At 38.4% G+C, this 18,515-nt stretch overlaps 1 protein-coding gene across 3 annotated transcripts in view; it reads left to right on the top strand.

Moving 5' to 3' along the window:
- The first annotated feature begins 182 nt into the window (after positions 1–182).
- PDHX (pyruvate dehydrogenase complex component X) overlaps positions 183–18,515 on the top strand; it is a 78,090-nt gene continuing 59,757 nt past the window's right edge. For all 3 annotated transcript variants that reach the window (XM_060159421.1, XM_060159422.1, XM_060159420.1), the window contains exons 1-2: positions 183–323; positions 13,942–14,022. In XM_060159421.1, the coding sequence (XP_060015404.1) occupies positions 197–323; positions 13,942–14,022 (208 nt within the window). In that variant the 5' untranslated portion in view covers positions 183–196. The remainder of the gene's footprint in view (positions 324–13,941; positions 14,023–18,515) is intronic.

The raw sequence follows: 18,515 nt of genomic DNA, 5'->3' as shown, positions 1-18,515 counted from the left end.
CCAACCGCGGAGCCGCCTGACCGGGAGGCGGGGCCAAGCTGTTGGAGGCGGGGCTAGAAGAGCTTGATTCCAAGGCTCAGAGGGGCGGCTGGCGTCCAGGGGGCGTGTCCAACAGGGTGGGAGGCGGGGCCTGAGAGGGCCTTGATGACTGGGCGATCAGGCTGTGCAGAGGGCAGCCCGGGAGAAGGCCGGGAAGATGGCGGCCTCCTGGAGGCTAGGCTGTGATCAACGGTTGCTGCGTGGGCTGGTTAAGGGGGCTGCTGTGTGGTCTGCCGGCCGTGGAGCTAGTTGGAGATGGTTTCACAGCACGCAGTGGCTGCGAGGTGAGTGGCTGGGGCTCGCACAGCTTCTGTGTATCTGAGCAGTGGGCCTGGGGCTGGAGCTTTTCGATTGAAGGCCTGCATCTGGGTGTGAGTTGCCAGGGGCTCACTGTTCCCTTGGCTTTTTCTCGGGGAGGAGTCTGCTGACTTGGCCTACTGCATGCCGCAAAGGGCTTTTGAGGAAACTAGGAGAACTTGATTCCGTCCCTGGCCGCCTGGGTGATATGGCTTCTCCGTGACCTTGCCTTGGAATTTGGGTTGTGAGGCATCTCTCGGGCCTTTTCCCAGTCACATTTCAGGTTTCTTTAGAGTTGTTAGGTTGACCAAGTTTGTTGAGATTTAAACGTCACCGTTAGCCGTTTTTATTCATTCTCCTGACCTGTCTCTGTTGGGAGACCTTCGAGGCCAGTTGGGTTGCTCCACGCGACGACTGTGGTAAAGGACCCAATTTGTAAATGTCCAGCCATTAGACATAGGTCGGGAAGAATGTTTAACCAAAACATGAGCCTGAAAGAGTGAAAATTTAGGAGTGGAATCTTACCAAGAAGATGTCGACTTAAAGACATACAGCCTAAGAGTTGTGAGTTAAGTTTTATTCAGCGGCTTACTGACAATTATAGCACGGGAGACAGCCACTCAGCTCCGAGGAACTGCTCTGCAGAGGTAGGGGGGAAGCCAGATTGTATATGAATTTTTTTGTCTAGGAAATACATACAGTCAGGCATATATCTTGGTAAAAGATTACTGCTAATCACAAAGAACAAATATCTCATGTTAATGGTTTTAGTATATTTCTACGAATAGGAAGATGTAAGAATCCAGGGTCATTGAAATTCTTCCTGAGATATGCTTTGAACTATCTAAGGGCCTGTTTATCCGAAGCAGAGTGCTTCATCCTGAATTACTCTCAGGTCGCACTGTGGCTGGGCAACTTGAGTGGGTTATGACTTAACCCTTGTAGAACTGGATAGTCATTGAAATTCTTCTTTGTTCACAAAATTTATTATAGAAAGTTGTCATTAAAGAGTGGTATTGACACAATTAACATAATTCTTACAGTGTTTAATACTATGTAATATAGTGTGCCCGGCATTATTTTTCTTCACATGGGTGGCGGGCAGGTACTGAGTGTATTACTACCTGCGCATCATTCAATCACTCCACAGGATGAATCGTAATATAAAAAATTAGGCATTGCCTACATATTCTGAGCTACTTGAGGCTCAGAAAAAAATGTTACACGAAGTTAATGTTAAGATGATTTCACTGAGATTTTAAGATCCAGTGATGAGACTTTTTTTTTTAGTAAGTGATATATTCTGGTAATATCTACATTGTGAAATGGTATTTCAGCAGCCGTCATGATAGCATTATTTTAAATAAGGTACTAAAATTCCAGACTGTGTATAAAGGATGGTAAGACCATTTAAGAGTTAAAGTATATGTCACTGACCTCACTGTAAGTTTCTAAGATGATATACTCTTAAATACACCTTATTGTTGTCTTGAGCATCATTTGCCTTTGCAAAAAAATGTGTAAATCCCCAAACTCTTATGTATGTGTTCATTCTTTTCCTACACTCTTGAGTGGTGATTTCTTTTTGCCCTTGTTCCAAGATTGCAGAATAAACTAGGATTCATGTAGAATTTAAATTTTATAGTTTAATACCAAGAAGACCAATATTGCAAGCTGAAACCTCTTCTGAAGTGTTTGGTTTGTTTCATCCAGAGAAAATAGTTCTGCAGCCATTCTGACATACCTTACAATTCCAGCAGGGTCTTTATAAATGTATCATTCAGTGCTAAGTGTATGAAGGAATCAACAGATTCTGTAAATAAAATGGAGTGTATGGTGACTCTTTTTATTTTTTGTACTTGGTAAGCAATACATTTACTATAGCTGGTGATCTACTGGATACTTTTCTTCAATCAAGGCCTTTCTTGTGTTAATGAAACATTTCTAGGGAAGAATTAAGGTTGGTAAATTTAAATTCAGGCGAGTTTCTTTGGGAATCTACTAGCACTGATTTTTAGAGAGGCATAAACCTATTTGAAAACTGATAAAAGCTATACCACTTCTTCAGAAAAATGCATACATGCAAAATTTTGTATGTGATTCTAGGGAACTTGTAGATCTCCCTGTAATTTATCTATAAATGCCACCTAGTCTCCAGGCTATTACCATGAACATTTTGGTCATTTCCTGCAGAAAATAATTGTGCTACTTTGCAAGGGTATTTGCCATATCTGAGAACAAGAAAGGTGCATTTTAATATAGGGGTTCGAACTATAAACAAATGACTCTTGGATACATTTACACAAGTGACTACAACAAAGGCAGTTATCTGGAAATTTTGATTCATATCTGGGTTTGGGTTAAGTTTGTGCGTTTAGGCTCATCCGATCATTCACCTTTACCTAAACATCTGTACTTCTCTTTCCTTTCTTTGCTCATATTGTTCCTTCAAATGGAGTGACCTTCCTTGTGGTTTGAAATTTTTCTTGTTACTTCAATGCCACCCTCTTAAATCTTTTTACAGGCTCCTGGCAAGAGAATCGATGACACTCTTGAAATGGGTAATTTGAGGAGAGTTTTATAAGTGACTATTTTTGTGAATTTATCTGTAGAGATGGTGCTGTACTAATGGGCTGTTTTTTTGTATTTTTTTTTTTGCGGTAGGCGGGCCTCTCACTGTTGCGGCCTCTCCCGTTGCGGAGCACAGGCTCCGGACGCGCAGGCTCAGCGGCCATGGCTCACGGGCCCAGCCCCTCCGCAGCATGTGGGATCCTCCCGGACCGGGGCACAAACCCGTGTCCCCTGCATCGGCAGGCAGACTCCCAACCACTGCGCCACCAGGGAAGCCCTAATGGGCTGTTTTGAGTAAGGTGCTGTGACCACCCCTTGGCTTGAAGAGGCATGGGAAGCGAGCACTTCCTGGAACTGGGGAGGAGGGAGCCTGTGGGAGGACCTCTGATGGAGCTGTGCCCTTCAGTTAAAGGATCCAGCCAGGCCAGGCAACCCTTCAAGGAGGGGGCTGGGGAAAAAAATGTCCTGACCTCACTATTCTCTCTCCTTTCGGTCTCCTGCTTATTCTGCTCATTGGCAGAACCCAGCTGGAGGCCAAAGCAAGGAGGCCTGTTGATGTAGCCCATATAGTAGTATGGGGGAGGGTTGATGAATAGATCTGGAAGGGCAGATGAGAGATGCCTCCCCAACCCACCTGACTTACCCATCAGTCATTACACTTTATATTGATGCCTCAGCTTTAGCACTGATACGATCAAGTCCTGGCTCGTGTGTGTCTGTATGGTAGGTCTCATGCTAAGAGAGGGGAAGAGAGCAATTGTAGTTTCTACACTTGGAAGAATCAAATGTAGTTTCCTTGGGTTGTTTCCCTAGGCCAGTGCTTTGCACAAGAGTAAGCACAGGCTCTTTATAACTGACCTGATTTTTAATGGGATTTTTCTTTCTACATTTGAATAGCTGAATAGGAATCAAGTCTATGTAGGCTTCTGGGGCACTTTTTTTTTTTTTTTCCGGTACGCGGGCCTCTCACTGTTGTGGCCTCTCCCGTTGCGGAGCACAGGCTCCAGACGCGCAGACTCAGCGGCCATGGCTCACGGGCCAAGCTGCTCCGCAGCACGTGGGATCTTCCCGGACCGGGGCACGAACCCGTGTCCCCTGCATCGGCAGGCGGACTCTCAACCACTGCGCCACCAGGGAAGCCCCTGGGGCACTTTTTATAGAAAGAAAAATGTTCCTTTTGGAACTATGGCATCTAATTTGCATTTTGGGGTTTTTTTACTTGTACTCCTAACTCGAGTCATCCTTGACTCCTGACTTTCGTATGCCACATCCAAACTATCAGAAATTGTTGTTGACTCTACCTTTTAAATGTAATCTGACCACTCCTCACCACTTCTGCTACCAACTAGACTGGTGCAAGCTACCACCACCTCTAATCTAGATTATTGCAGGAGTGTCCCAATAGATGTCTCTACCACCACCCTTGGCCCAGTACCGGCCATTCTCCATGCAGCTTTCAGAGTGCTGCTTTTAAATTATAAATCAGATCATGTTACTCCTCTGCTGAAAACCCTCCAAGAGCTCCTCATTAAACTCAGAATGAAATCTGAAGTCCTTAACTGTGGTTTACAAAGCACAATATGATATGAATCCTCCACCTCTCTGAGTTCAGCTCTGACCATGCCTCACCTCACACTCACTTCACTCCAGCACACAGGCTCCCTTGGTGAGTTCTGAACATACCAAGCATGCTCCCTGCACATTCTTTTTTTTTTTAACTTAAAAAATTATTTTTAATTTATTTTTCTTATGTGGGTAAACATACAATTTATTTTTTCTATGTTCTTTTTTAATATTTTTAATTTATTTATTTTTGGCTGCATTGGGTCTTCGTTGCTGCACGTGGGCTTTCTCTAGTTGCGGCAAGCAGGAGCTACTCTTCATTGCGGTGTGCAGGCTTCTCATTGCGGTGGCTTCTCTTGTTGTGGAGCATGGGCTCTAGGTGCGTGGGCTTCAGTAGTTGTAGCACGTGGGCTCAGTAATTGTGGCTTGTGGGCTCTAGAGTTCGGGCTCAGTAGTTGTGGCGCACGGACTTAGCAGCTCTGCGGCATGTGGGATCATCCCGGACCAGGGCTTGAACCTGAGTCCCCTGCATTGGCAGGCGGATTCTCAACTACTGCACCACCAGGGAAGCCCTCTGCTCATTCTTGTGCTTGCTGTTTCCTCCGTTTCGAAGGCTCTCCATCAGAGATTTGCATGGCTTCCTCCATTCAGCTCTACTCACTTTGTCAGAGGACGCCTTCTCTGATCAAACAATAAAATAGTTCCTCTACTGCGACTGGGTCCCCTTACTTTCCTTTCTTTTCTTAGAAGGATCTGGTCCTTAACATGCCTTTTCAGTCTCTCAGGACAAGTGTTCTAAGTCAGTAAAGGAGAACAGGTAACATGTTCATGGGTATCTTCACTTTGTATTTAAAATCCCATTATTTTAGCTTTTCTGCAGGGTTTATAGTTGTGACTGTCTCAAAGCATGTGCAGTTTTTCTTCTTTCCTTTTTTGTAAATTATAGCCTTGTGAACATAGCCATGTCTGTGGAACTGTAAACAAGTTCAATTTTTTTATTGTGGTTATTTATTTTACTCACTCGAAATTTTTTTCATGGCTTTCCATTGCTATTTAAATAATGTCAAACCCATTAACTAGGTATTAGAGTGTACTAGAAGGTACTATGGCTACCTACCATAAGTCAGTAGTCCCAACATACTTTTTTTTAACTTACATGGCCTACCTTTCATTTTCATTACATTCTACTCTTTAGCCAAACTAAACTGTAATTCCCACCTCTTTATTAGCATATGATGTTTCCCTCACCTGGAATATCTCTGCTGGTCCCTCACCTTGTTTTATTTGCTCAGCAGATTTTTTAAATTAAAAGTTATTTTTTATTGTAAAATATATATAAAATCTACCATTTTAACTATTTTTAAGTGTTTAGTTCTAGGGCATTAAGAGTGCTCACGTTGTGTGCAGCTATTACCAGTGTCTCCAGAACTTTTTCTTAATCCTAAACTGAAACTCTGTACCCATTAAACAGCAACTCCCCATTCTGCCCTCTCCCTAGCCCCTGGTAACCATTCTTCTTTCCCTGTGAATTTGCCTCTTCTAGGTACCTCATAAAAGCAGAATCATAAAATATTTGTCTTTTTGTGTCTGGCTTATTTCTCTTAGTATAATGTCTTCACGTTTCATCCATGTTGTTGCAGATATCTGAATCTCATCCCTTTTTAAGGCCAAATCACATTTTATTGGATGTATATACCACAATATTTTGTCTATGCATTCATCTATCCATGGACACTTGGTCTGTTTTCACCTTTTGGCCATTGTGAATAATGCTGCTGTGAACATGGTTGTGCAAACACCTGTTCGAGTTCCCGCTTTCAGTTATTTGGGGTGTATACCCAGAAGTGAGGTTGCCTGATCAAATAAATGGTCATTCAATGTTTAATTTTTTGAGGAACCATTGGGTTGTTTTTCCACAGAAGCTGCATTGTTTTACTTTTCCACCAACAGTGCACAAGGGCTCTAATTTCTCCACATCTTGCCAACACCTTGTTTTCTGTTTTTTTTTTTTTTTTGATAATGCCATTCTAATGAGTATAAAGTGGTACTAGCACACAAATCAAAATTTCCTTTTTTGAACAGCTAGAATCTCGACTCTCAGCTCTTTGGCATTCTCACAGCACGTTTATATGCTACCCTCTAGTACTTGTGTATTTGTCTTGACCTCCCATTTAAACTATAATCCTTTGAGGTCAAGATTCTGGTCTTATGTAGGTCTAAGGCTAGGATAGCAGGAGCTCAGAAAGCATTTGTTGAATGCCTAATTTTACCCTTTAGCTTTGGTAGTCAATATGACAGTACCACAGAAAGTAAAACATTTGCCAGTGACATTAATGAGAGTTTGGTTTTCAGATGTGCAATACAGTTAAAAGAGAGTTCAAGAGTTAGTGTACTTTAGCAATGAGGACAAGGCTGGATAAGGTAAAGAGTAGAAAGGAAACCTTCATGTTTAGATTGGGAAGGTGAAAGGAACCTGTGAATCCATGGCTCATTACTGAGGAAGGATTTGTAAAGTAGGATATTGTGATACATCTAGCCAACTGTCTGGCTGCCTTCAGAGTCTACTCTTAACCATTTCTGTGCTGCCTATTAATAATAAACAGCTAACAGTTTTGAGACTTACTTTTTGCCAGACTCCATTGTAATGACTTGGCATGTGTAACCTTATTTAGACCTTACCAAACTCTTTATTTTACAGAAGAGGCAATCAGAGCACAGAATGACTAGGTAACTTGTAGGTGCTGGATTGATAATTTGAACCTAGGCAGTTTGGCTCCAGTGCCTGTTCTCTAAATCACAGTGGTGTGCTGCTGCTTAAGTTAAAAAAAAAAAAAAGTCATTTTATTAAATAATAAAATATTTTAACACAGTCGTGCATGCATATAGTTTAAATAGTCAAATGGTACTAAAAGTCTTATAACAATACGGTGGGTCTCTGACCCATCTCTCCCTGCTCCCCCCAGTCATCTTCCTCCTTAGAAGCAACAAGTTTTGTCTCTTGTTGCTTCTAAGTGTCCTCTGGCATTTGTTCATCTCTCTATTTTATGTTATATATTATATATGTTATATGTTATCTGTGTATGACTTCTGATCAGTCATCCCCGTTTTCCTTCCACCATTCCCCCAATGTAGTTATTTTGCAATTCTTAATTAAATCTATATTCAGTGCTTACACCAAACAAATAATGCTTAACTGAGAATTGTCCTATATCGTCCCATATTATGATTGTTACCTTTCTTACTTTTTGCTTTTTTTCAAGTCGTTGCCTTTAAAATTTTTTCTTCAGTTTTCTCTGTAACTATTACTAATTCATCCCACACCATCTAATAGCTTTTTAGCACAATTTCTGTTATTGTCAGTCACTTCAGCTGATCTCTCAGTTAACTTACTTTTGCACTTTCTATATACAGTATCTCCAGGTGTGTAGGTTCAACCTCTGTTCCGAAGGTCTTCTCTTTTACCTCTGCAGAGGAAACAACCTCCAGTCTTCGGTTGAATGAGGGTTGTGTTACCCAGCACTTAAACAGCATTTACCCAAACCTGCCACCCCACCACCCCCAGTGTTTCCAGAGGTCCTCAGTACTGCCAGTTCTTGGGCCTTTGGGAAATTCTTGTATAAACCAGGTTGATTATCTCAGCTTTCTCCACTTCTAGTTTAGCATTCAGCTTTCTAGTCAATTATTACTATCTGCATTATTTACTTTTCTGCTTCCAAAATTGTGTTCTATTGTTCCTTCTTTTCTCCCTGTTCTTGTGGGTTTTTGTTTAAAGGTAACAAGAAACAAAGAAATAAAAAGCAGGTATAATAAAACCATCAACTAGAGATAGGTACTATTGTCATTTTGGAGTATATCCTTTCAGTCTTTGTGTACATACAAGCTAAGCAGGTGGAAATTGGATTATGCCATATATACTGTTTGTGGGCGTCTTTCATTACATTTATTACTCTAAATGATATTTTCTCACAAACTATTACGCATACATTTTCTATTGTTGTTCATTGACATTTTCAATGTATTCTTATACCAAAATAAGTATTTGACATTTTCAATCTATTCTTATACCAAAGTAAGTATTTGTGACATTTTCAATCATTCTTATGCCAAAATAAGTATTTGAACAAAGAAGACCCATATGACAAGCACTTACCTTTTAAAAAATTGCTTTACCTTTATTCAAAACTGCAGTATTAATATTATTCTATGCCCTGGTATTGATTTTGAAATTACCTTTACGTCTTATGGCTTTATTTCATCCAGCCTGCAGATGGCAGAATTGTTTTATTTAATAAGAAATTTTAAAGGTCAATTTTATTTAATGAGTTCTTGCATTAGAAAAGAGAGGTGATTAAATGAGCAGCATCTCTTCCTATTAAAAAAGAAGCAAATTAATATAAGGAACAGAGAGCTGCACTAAAAAAGTACAGGGTAATTTATTTCTTCAATTTATCTGTCTTCATTTCATGATTTTTGTGTTTGGATTATAGTCGTATAAATGGACTAGAGCATGACGTCCAAGCAGTACCGTAAGTAAATTGTGGAATCTCCTTAATTACTTCAGTCAGAGTAATGGGGCTTAGATCTGTTTCATTATTAGCCACAAAGCTATTTGTTCTGCATTTGTATTTTAAGAGTTTGCTTATATTAATCTTTTTTTTTTTAATCTGGAAACCTTTTAGAATTGATGTATAGATCATCAGTTTAAAGCTTTTACAGGTTTTGCTGAGGTACGAGTGTTTTGAGATAAAAGAAATCCTCTAGAGAACAAGAAATTAGATTAGTGTAGTTTGCTGTAAGATTCAGTAATTGATCATTTGCTCATGTGCCTGAGAAGGAAGGTAAAGCAGCAATATACTGAGTGAAAAATTTCAACTTATTGTGTCATTATATTGAGGCAATAAAAAAAGAGATTAAGACAGTTGTGACGGATTTGTGAGACTCTGCTGTTAAAATCAGTATATTTAAATATAAACTGGAACAACGTACATTACGGTAGTTACCTTAAAAGTTTTTAAATATGTTTTTTAACTGCTATAGAAGGGCAGACTTTATAAGCCGTTAGGTATACTTTGTTAGCTTGATGAAAAGAAATAGAATTCTAAAATGACTACAGAAGGGTTAAAGTCTAACAAAATTTGGGGTATTTTTTGAGTACTAATTGAAATAACCTGTATGACCAGTGGAGTAAAAAACTGCATTTCCTTTATTCTTACTATAGTTTGTCCAGTTATGCGTAGGAACTGTAATTGGTGCCCATTTCAAGGCCTCCTCAGTTTGACAGGAAAAAGGTAGAATGTACTGCTTGTTGGAATGAGAAGGGAAGCTCCGTATAATTCCTAATGAAATTAAACAACATTATGTGTAGGTTAAAATTCCAAGGAGTCTAGAAAAGCCCACACTATCTTCAGTAGAATTGATGGCAGCCATAAAGGCCAGATATTAGTTATATGCAGCCCTGTCATTCAAAACTGATATTATGATTATATAATTACTTTCCCACTGGAAAAAATATATTTGGAAAAGATGTATATAATGTTCAGGTTGAAAGAGGATATACTAGAATGAAATATGCATTATTATTAGTAAATTAATGCTTCCTTTTAAAAATCATTTTCTAGCATGAGCATCTGAGGATAGGTTAGTTAGATTTAGCAGAAAATACATTGCACATTGTGCTCTCCATATAAGTCAGTATAAGCAATCCAGAGATAGTACCGAATAATGGAAACGTCCAAAATGTCTTTCTTTGGTTTTTGTCACCTTCATTTCGGAGTAAGGATAATGATCTATTACAGAATTTTTATATTTTATTGTCATTCAGAGAAGCAGTTTCAACTCATCTATGAAGGGTGGCTGTATGAGGAGTGATTCTGTTCTTTTTATTTTTAAAATATGAAAAATTTTAAGATTCTTGATGTGGTAATTCATAAAACGCAAAAAGTTTCATAATGAAGTACTTAATGTCAGGAAAAATGTGAAGGTCTCGTAGGTGAGAGAATCATAAAATAAACATTAATTGTATCATGGCAACTAGAATCAAGGTATAAAAATATTGAAGAGAGACTTTGTTTTGAGAGAACTGAGTTGATATTTGTCATAAATTGGAATCTGGACATAGAATCATAGAAGTTCATTTATTTTGCTTCTTTGTAGTGGAACTCTATTTGATGTATAAATTTACTGTGTGTATGATTTTGAAATATTGCATCTCGTAACGCCAGGCTTGAACTTTTTGATAGAGAGGGATTGTTAGGCTGCTTGATTGGACACGTGAAGAATGCTCACATGGATTTGATATGTCTGGTTCTGTTTGAATTTCTGGATGAATAGGCTATAAATAACCAATGATTAATTAGGTGATAATCCACATTGGTAAGGATAATCAGTTAACGATGAGCAGCAGTACAGTGTAGGAGAGGACAGCCTTGAGAGCTAGGCAGAATTCAAATCCCTGAATCAGTGGATTGTAGTTTTCTCATTGATGAAATGGGTGTGTTGACTTAGAATTTGGTTCAGGCTCTATCATTGTTGGGGTATTGAGAGTGATGATTCTACATTTCTACCCTTGTAGATTGGTACCAATTGAGAAGGCAAAAACCAGACAGATGGAGATCAGAGTAACAGTTTTAATGTTGATGGTTTTGTTGTATTGGAAAATGTGACTTAAATCTGTGGCCTTCTACAGTTGGACTCCTCAGCACAACCCCTGTTTAGACTTCGGGCTTTTGTTTGAGAGAGACAGTTTGTGTATACAAAGCAAACACACATCCTGAATTGCTTCCCAGCACCCACTGGGCCCTGATGGCAGGAATAGAGAGAGGTGGGCTTACTATCTGCCTTTGAAAGGCAGGTCCATTTAGGCCTAGTGCATAGAAGAACTGAAAGGAAAATACAGGTTCCCTATAGGCAGACAGGTCTTAAAATGAGGAAAAGGCTGAGGCAGTTGTATTTGCCTGGATCCTTTTCCCAGTCCTTTAGAGGGGAGTGAACAGTGACGGGAGGATAAAAGCTTCCTTCCAAATGCTTCAGAAATGGTACTTCTTTACCATGAAGCCATAGGAACTCTCCATTTGAAATTACAATAACATTAGTTCAGTTCCCCAAAGGAAATATTTAACTACATTTAACATTAGCATTCAATTCCCTTATTATTATTTTTTTTAAGAAGATGTTGGGGGTAGGAGTTTATTAATTAATTTATTTTTTTATTTTTGCTGTATTGGGTCTTCGTTTCTGTGTGAGGGCTTTCTCTAGTTGTGGCAAGCAGGGGCCACTCTTCATCGTGGTGCGCGGGCCTCTCACTATCGCGGCCTCTCTTGTTGCGGAGCACAGGCTCCAGATGCGCAGGCTCAGTAGTTGTGGCTCACGGGCCTAGTTGCTCCACGGCATGTGGAATCCTCCCAGACCAGGGCTTGAACCCGTGTCCCCTGCATTAGCAGGCAGACTCTCAACCACTGCGCCACCAGGGAAGCCCCCCTTATTTTTTTTTAACACATCTTTATTGGAGTATAATTGCTTTACAGTTGTGTTAGTTTCTGCTATATAACAAAGTGAATCAGCTGTATGTATACATATATCCCCATATCTCCTCCCTCTTGAGCCTCCCTCCCACTCTCCCTATCCCACCCTTCTAGGTGGTCACAAAGCACCAAGCTGATCTCCCTGTGTTATGGGGCTGTTTCCTACAAGCTATCTATTTTATATATATGTCAATGCTGCTGTCTCACTTCCTCCCAGCTTACCCTGCCCCCCACCCCCATGTCCTCAAGTCCATTCTCTACGTCTGCGTCTTTATTCCTGTCCTGCCCCTAGGTTCATCAGAACCTTTTTTTTTTTTTAGATTCTATATACATGTTAGCATACGGTTTTTGTTTTTCTCTTTCTGACTTACTTCACTCTGTATGACAGTCTCTAGGTCCATCCACCTCACTACAAATAACTCAATTTTGTTTCTTTTTATGGCTGAGTAGTATCCCATTGTATATATGTGCCACATCTTCTTTATCCATTCATCTGTCGATGGACACTTAGGTTGCTTCCATGTCCTGGCTATTTGTAAATAGTGCTGCATTGAACATTGTGGTACATGTCTCTTTTTGAACTATGGTTTTCTCAGGATATATGCCCAGTAGTGGGATTGCTGGGTCATATGGCAGTTCTATTTTTAGTTTTTTAAGAAACCTCCATACTGTTCTCCATAGTGGCTGCATCAATTTACATTCCCACCAACAGTGCAAGAGGGTTCCCTTTTCTCCATACCCTCTCCAATATTTATTGTTTGTAGATATTTTGATGATGGCCATTCTGACCAGTGTGAGGTGATACCTCACCGGGTTTTGATTTGCATTTCTCTAATGATTAGTGATGTTCAGCATCCTTTCATGTGTTTGTTGGCAATCTGTATATCTTCTTTGGAGAAATGTCTATTTAAGTCTTCTGCCCATTTTTTGATTGGGTTGTTTGTTTTTTTGATATCAATTCCCTTATTTTTAACCCTAAAACATCAATGGGGGAAAAAAAGCCCTATTCTACCCTTTTCCACATTTGAATTATGTCAGATGTGGTGTATTTTGCTTTTTTGGGTCAGAGAGTTGAATAATCTGAGGAGAGAATAGGTTTTGTGGAAGATTTCAGGCAATGTAATTTGTTACTATGGCTACTGCTAAATAAGAACTGGAGCACTCTGAACTATTTTATTAGTATAAACTTTATGTAAATTGTAATCTAACAGCTGTGCGCTCTTTAAGTATGGTCCTGGACAGTGGAATTATCGGGAAGCACATCTGGCCAAATATATAGCGTGTCTCCTTTTTTGATATCTAAGGAAAAAGTGGCTATGCTTTATTGAGAGGTCACCCTGGTTTGAGTCTATCTTTTTGGATCCCTAGCTGAACTGTGGTATGAAACACAATCTGAGATTAATTTAACTACTTAAGTTCACTTACCGTATCATTCTTAACAAAGCAAACCTCTGCTTTTCACACTTAGCAAGAACCTTTGATTTCTGAATAGTGTAATATTAGATTAAAGTAAAAACACAACCAGTTTCTAAAGTTTAATCTTGATTATTCTGTTGTAAGTCTAATAATTCTTCTGTTGTAGGTTATCAGAACTCTAGTTTTTTTGGGGTTTTTTTGTCTTTTCCTTTGGTCATTCTACTTGTAAATTTTTTTTTCAGCAACAAAAGGGGAAGGAGAAGAAGATGAAACATAAATCAGCTTTTCTTTTTTTTAATCTTGTAAGCACCTGGCTTGAAAATATGCATAGAGGGCTTGGGGAACTATGAAAAAGGAGTTGAAAATATTCCAGAAAAGATTACTGAACACTTAGTTTGACCAGTTGGGTGTCTTTCAGACTGTGGAATATTTTTTTTCTCAAATTGAATTAGATATTAATTTACTTGAACTTGTTGTTGCTGCCTCATGAGGTGCATTATTTTTTGTGTTTAATCTTTCCTTTTTTCAATTTCAGCTGATCCTATTACGATACTAATGCCATCACTGTCTCCTACAATGGAAGAAGGGAACATTGTGAAATGGCTGAAAAAGGAAGGTGAGCAATGCATTTCTAATACCTGTGTTATTTGATCATTCTGGTGTTTTCCTAATCAGGTGGTTTACACAATACATGATATACATGAAATGATTGGTTCCTTTGCTTATTAATCTTAATTGTTTAAATAAAAATTTCTCATGGTAATGTAGCAAAGGTTTTCTGGGTTCAGCCTGTATCTCTTCACAAGCAGAGAATGGTAAACTATTTTAATGCTTTTTTCCAAGTTTTAGTTCTTATTCTTAGCTTTTAGTTTCAACATCATAAATTTGTCAATCCCCTAAAGTTAATTTGTGACTTTATAATGATTCTTTGTGTCTGCTTCCTGTAGCTAGGCAAGCTGATTATAAATTTCATTGGAAAGAATAGATAAGTAAGAATAATAAGAAAAACTCTCATTAAAGAAGAGCAGCAGAGGAGAGCTGTAGACCTACTAGATATTGAAACATGTTATTAAGCCTTTATAATAAAAACTGTGGTATTGGTGCTTAAAAAGACAGACTAACAGAACTGAATGGAAAATGAGGAAATAGACATGAATATTTAGTGTTTAAATAATGAAGGAAGACGATATTAGATTTAGTCTTTGTACTATCCCAATGATAAATTACAAGTGAATCAGTCACTTAATATACAAAAATGAAACCAGACAAGTACTAGGAAAAAGGCTGGTGAATTCCTCTGAACCTGGAAGTGGATAATAAACACCCTAACTACAACTCAAAATCCAGATGCAATAAGGGAAATATAGATAAATTTTATGGTAAAAATAATAACTTTATTATAGCTGAAAACATAATAAATAAAGTAAAAAAGATGACAAATTGGAGAAGGGTATTTGCAGTTTTTAATCACAAAGAGTTAGTATTTCTAAAAAATAGAGAATAAGAAAACTATCAACTCAGCAAGAAAATGGGCAAGCTATAAGAACAGATGGTTTGCAGAAAAAGAACTGCAAATTGCCTCTAACATATGAAAAGCTATTTAATATTTGTACTAATAAATATGCAGATTAATACTACACTGATACATCATTTCTTACCAATCATATTGACAGAAATTAAAAAGTTTGACAAGTTATTCTGTTGATGAGACTGTGGAGGGAATGGGGGGAAGCAGGCACTCTCAAACATTGCTGTAGGAAATGCAAAATGGTATAAGACCTAGGGGAGAGAACTTGTCAATACCTAGAAAACTTACATTTATATTTACCCTTTCGCCAGGCAGTTCTATTTCTAGGGATCCTATCTAAAGGCAAAAATAAGAAAAGATGCACATATGAGGCTATTTATCGCAGCAGTGTTTGTAATAGCAAAAGTTAGAAACAATCCATCTGTTGGTCAGTACACAATTTGATGAATAACATATACTATATCCACAACTATAGAAAGGAATGAAGAGTGTCTCTTTATACTATTGTAGAGTGACTTTCAGGGGAAGAAAGCAGGGTGGTGACTAATAGATATAGTGTGTATCATTCATTGAAGAAAGGGATGGGAATACTAATATTTGGAAATTTTTTTTAAAAAAGGATAAAACAAAAACTTAACAACAAAAAGATGGTTATTTGGAGTGTGATGGAGGAAACAGTGTGGTGGGTGGAGAAAGGAGCAGAAGCTAGACTTCTCTGAATACATCTTGTTTTGTCTCCTTAACTTGGAACCATATACATATTTTGCATAATTTTAACACAGAATTTAATTTTAAAAGATCCCTAAAAATGGAAACCAATTGAAACAGAAGAACCTAATTATATTTTGAGTTGCTGATATAACAACCATGCAGGGAGGGGCTATTTCAGATGTCAACAAACTTGACTAGCTATCGCTACTAGATTGTAATTAAAGGACAATGACATCTCTAAAAATATCTTAAACTGTTTAGAGTAATAGTATTATAGTGGTTATGTTGGTATTGTTATTCTAAGGTTTTTTAAAATTATGGGATAAAGCAAATGAGTGGTTAAGATGATATTATTGGGAATCCAGCCTTTGAGTGTGGTTTAAAGGAAAAACAGATGAAAGATAGCTAAGGTTAAGGAAAGATCCTGTGATGGTAAATTTTCTAGCTCTTTTTCATGGCAGGGCCTGGAAAAATGACAAACCCACTAGCAATGAGCACCCCTAACAATGAGACTTTAGTATCTAATGTCATTTCCTACTAAAGTAAACCAAAGCTCCTTGGAAAATAGCTACTTCCAGGTCTGGGGCAGGAAATGTACAAGATGAGCTTGGAACATCTTGTCAATTTAGAAAGGAAAACAGTTATCAAAAACTCCTGAGGGCGTCTTAAAGGACTCAGGAGCCAAAAATGGGACAATTTGAGGATCAGTAAGAATAATATCTACAGTGTATTGAAACACATTAAATATATTTAAATTTGAAGCTCGCAATAGTACTAAAGAAAAATACTAATAGTTGGTCTGCTTTGGGGGATGCTAGTAAATTAACTTATTTTGAAAACTGGTAATAAGTGGAAAGACTCAAGTATTTTTCCCTGCCTTTCCTATATGAACTGTAGCTTAGAGTAACCAAGTAGTTGGTGATGATAAGTTTCTAATTATTGGCATATCCCAACTCTTAAAAGATGGAGGAATGATAGAATGTCACTGTATCACAATTTTGCAGTCTCTAATGAATTAAGGGATATAGCCAGTGACCATCGATGGTTGCTAATATCACAGAAAGAGAGAAAACCAGATAGTACCACCAGCTATAAGGTTGTCTTGCCAGAAAATTGAGCTGAATTGATCAAGCCTGTAGTTCTTGCTACCAATTTCCAGGAAATATAGGGGAAAGAGGCATGTATCTAATGACACCGTGAGGAATATATCAGCATAACCCAGACTGTGGGGATTTCTACAGGCCAATTTCGTCAACAAATAAATGTCAAGGGATGGGAAGATGGGGAAAGGAAGGAGGTAGGGGAACCTATAGCTTCAAGGAGATTTAAGAGACCGGTTCCAATGTAGGGAACTTATTTTGTTGATGATTCAAGCAAATAAAACACTTGGGGAATTTGAAAATTATATGTTTAATTAGATTAAGAAATTAATCATTTTAGAGGTTTAATGATACTATGCTAATAATTTTTAAAATCTTATCTATAAGAGATATGAGTTGAAATATTTATGTATGAAATTATAGTACATCTGGCCTTAACTTCACAATACCTCTGGTGGGAGGATAAGATTATAAGTATTCATGAGTCAGTTGACAGTGTAATAGTTGTAAAAGTTGGTTCATTAACTTTCCTTATAACTTTTTTATATGTTTGAACTTTTTGTACTAATATATATTTTCTAAAGTTGTCCAGTCAGTAGTCTTTGGGATATAACTTGGAGTGAGAAACTATTCTTTCCTCAGCTTTTTATAAGCTCCAAGTGAATTTGAATCTTGCTGTTACTAAGAAAATACTTGCTACAATACTACCTACAAAGCTGTATTAATCTATTGTTTATAGCAACCATTTTGCCAGATTTTTTTAAATTTATTTTTTTACTGAGGTAACATTGGTTTATAACATTGTCTGTTTCACGTGTACAACATTACATTTCTACTTCTGTATATGCTACAGCATGCTCACCACCAAAAACTTAGTTTCCGTCTGTCACTACACAGTTGATCTTATTTGCCCATTTTGTCCTCCCCTCCTTCCCCTGGCCCTTCCGCTCTGGTAACCACTACTGTGTTCTCTGTAGCTACGTGTTTGTTCCTGTTTGGTTTGCTTTGTTCATTTCTTTTGTTTTGTTTTGTTTTTTATATTCTACATATCATGAAATTCTACAGTATTTGTCTTTCTTTGACTTATTTCATCTAGCATAATACCCTCAAGGTCCATCCATGCTGTTGCAAATAGCGAGATTTTCATCTTTTTTATGGCTGAGTAGTATTCCATTATATATATGCATATATCTCACATCTTTTTTTTTTTTTTTTTGGCAGTGCGCGGGCCTCTCACTGTTGTGGCCTCTCCCTTTGCGGAGCACAGGCTCTGGACGCGCAGGCTCAGCAGCCATGGCTCACGGGCCTAGCCGTTCCGTGGCATGTGGGATCTTCCCGGACCAGGGCACGAAACCATGTCCCCTGCATCGGCAGGCAGACTCTCAACCACTGCGCCACCAGGGAAGCCCTATATCTCACATCTTTATCCATTTATCCATTGATGGGCACGTAGGTTTCCATACCTTGGCTATTGTAAATAATTATTTTGCCAGATTTTAATACTTAGTATGGTGCTTAAAAAATAAGACTAAGCATATGAAGGCCAAAGAGATAAGGATGCTACAGCGCTCATGGTGCAGAAGGAGGACAGAGGAAAAATTACTGTGAAGGAAGCTGGAGAAGGAGACTTTTTATTTTTCTGACAGCTGCTTTCTTTTCCTTTTTCCTTCCTCTGGTCATTGCCATATGTGTCTGTAGAGTAACCAGGTACTGACTGTGGGATGGATTCTTTTAGCCATCTCCCTATGCTTTACTCATTCTGCAACATGT

The sequence above is a fragment of the Lagenorhynchus albirostris genome, chromosome 9 (assembly GCF_949774975.1).
Source record: "Lagenorhynchus albirostris chromosome 9, mLagAlb1.1, whole genome shotgun sequence".
NCBI classification, from domain to species: Eukaryota; Metazoa; Chordata; class Mammalia; order Artiodactyla; family Delphinidae; genus Lagenorhynchus; species Lagenorhynchus albirostris.
The sequence above is the reverse complement of the archived record's forward strand: the minus strand, read 5'-3'. Positions and strand labels throughout refer to the sequence as shown.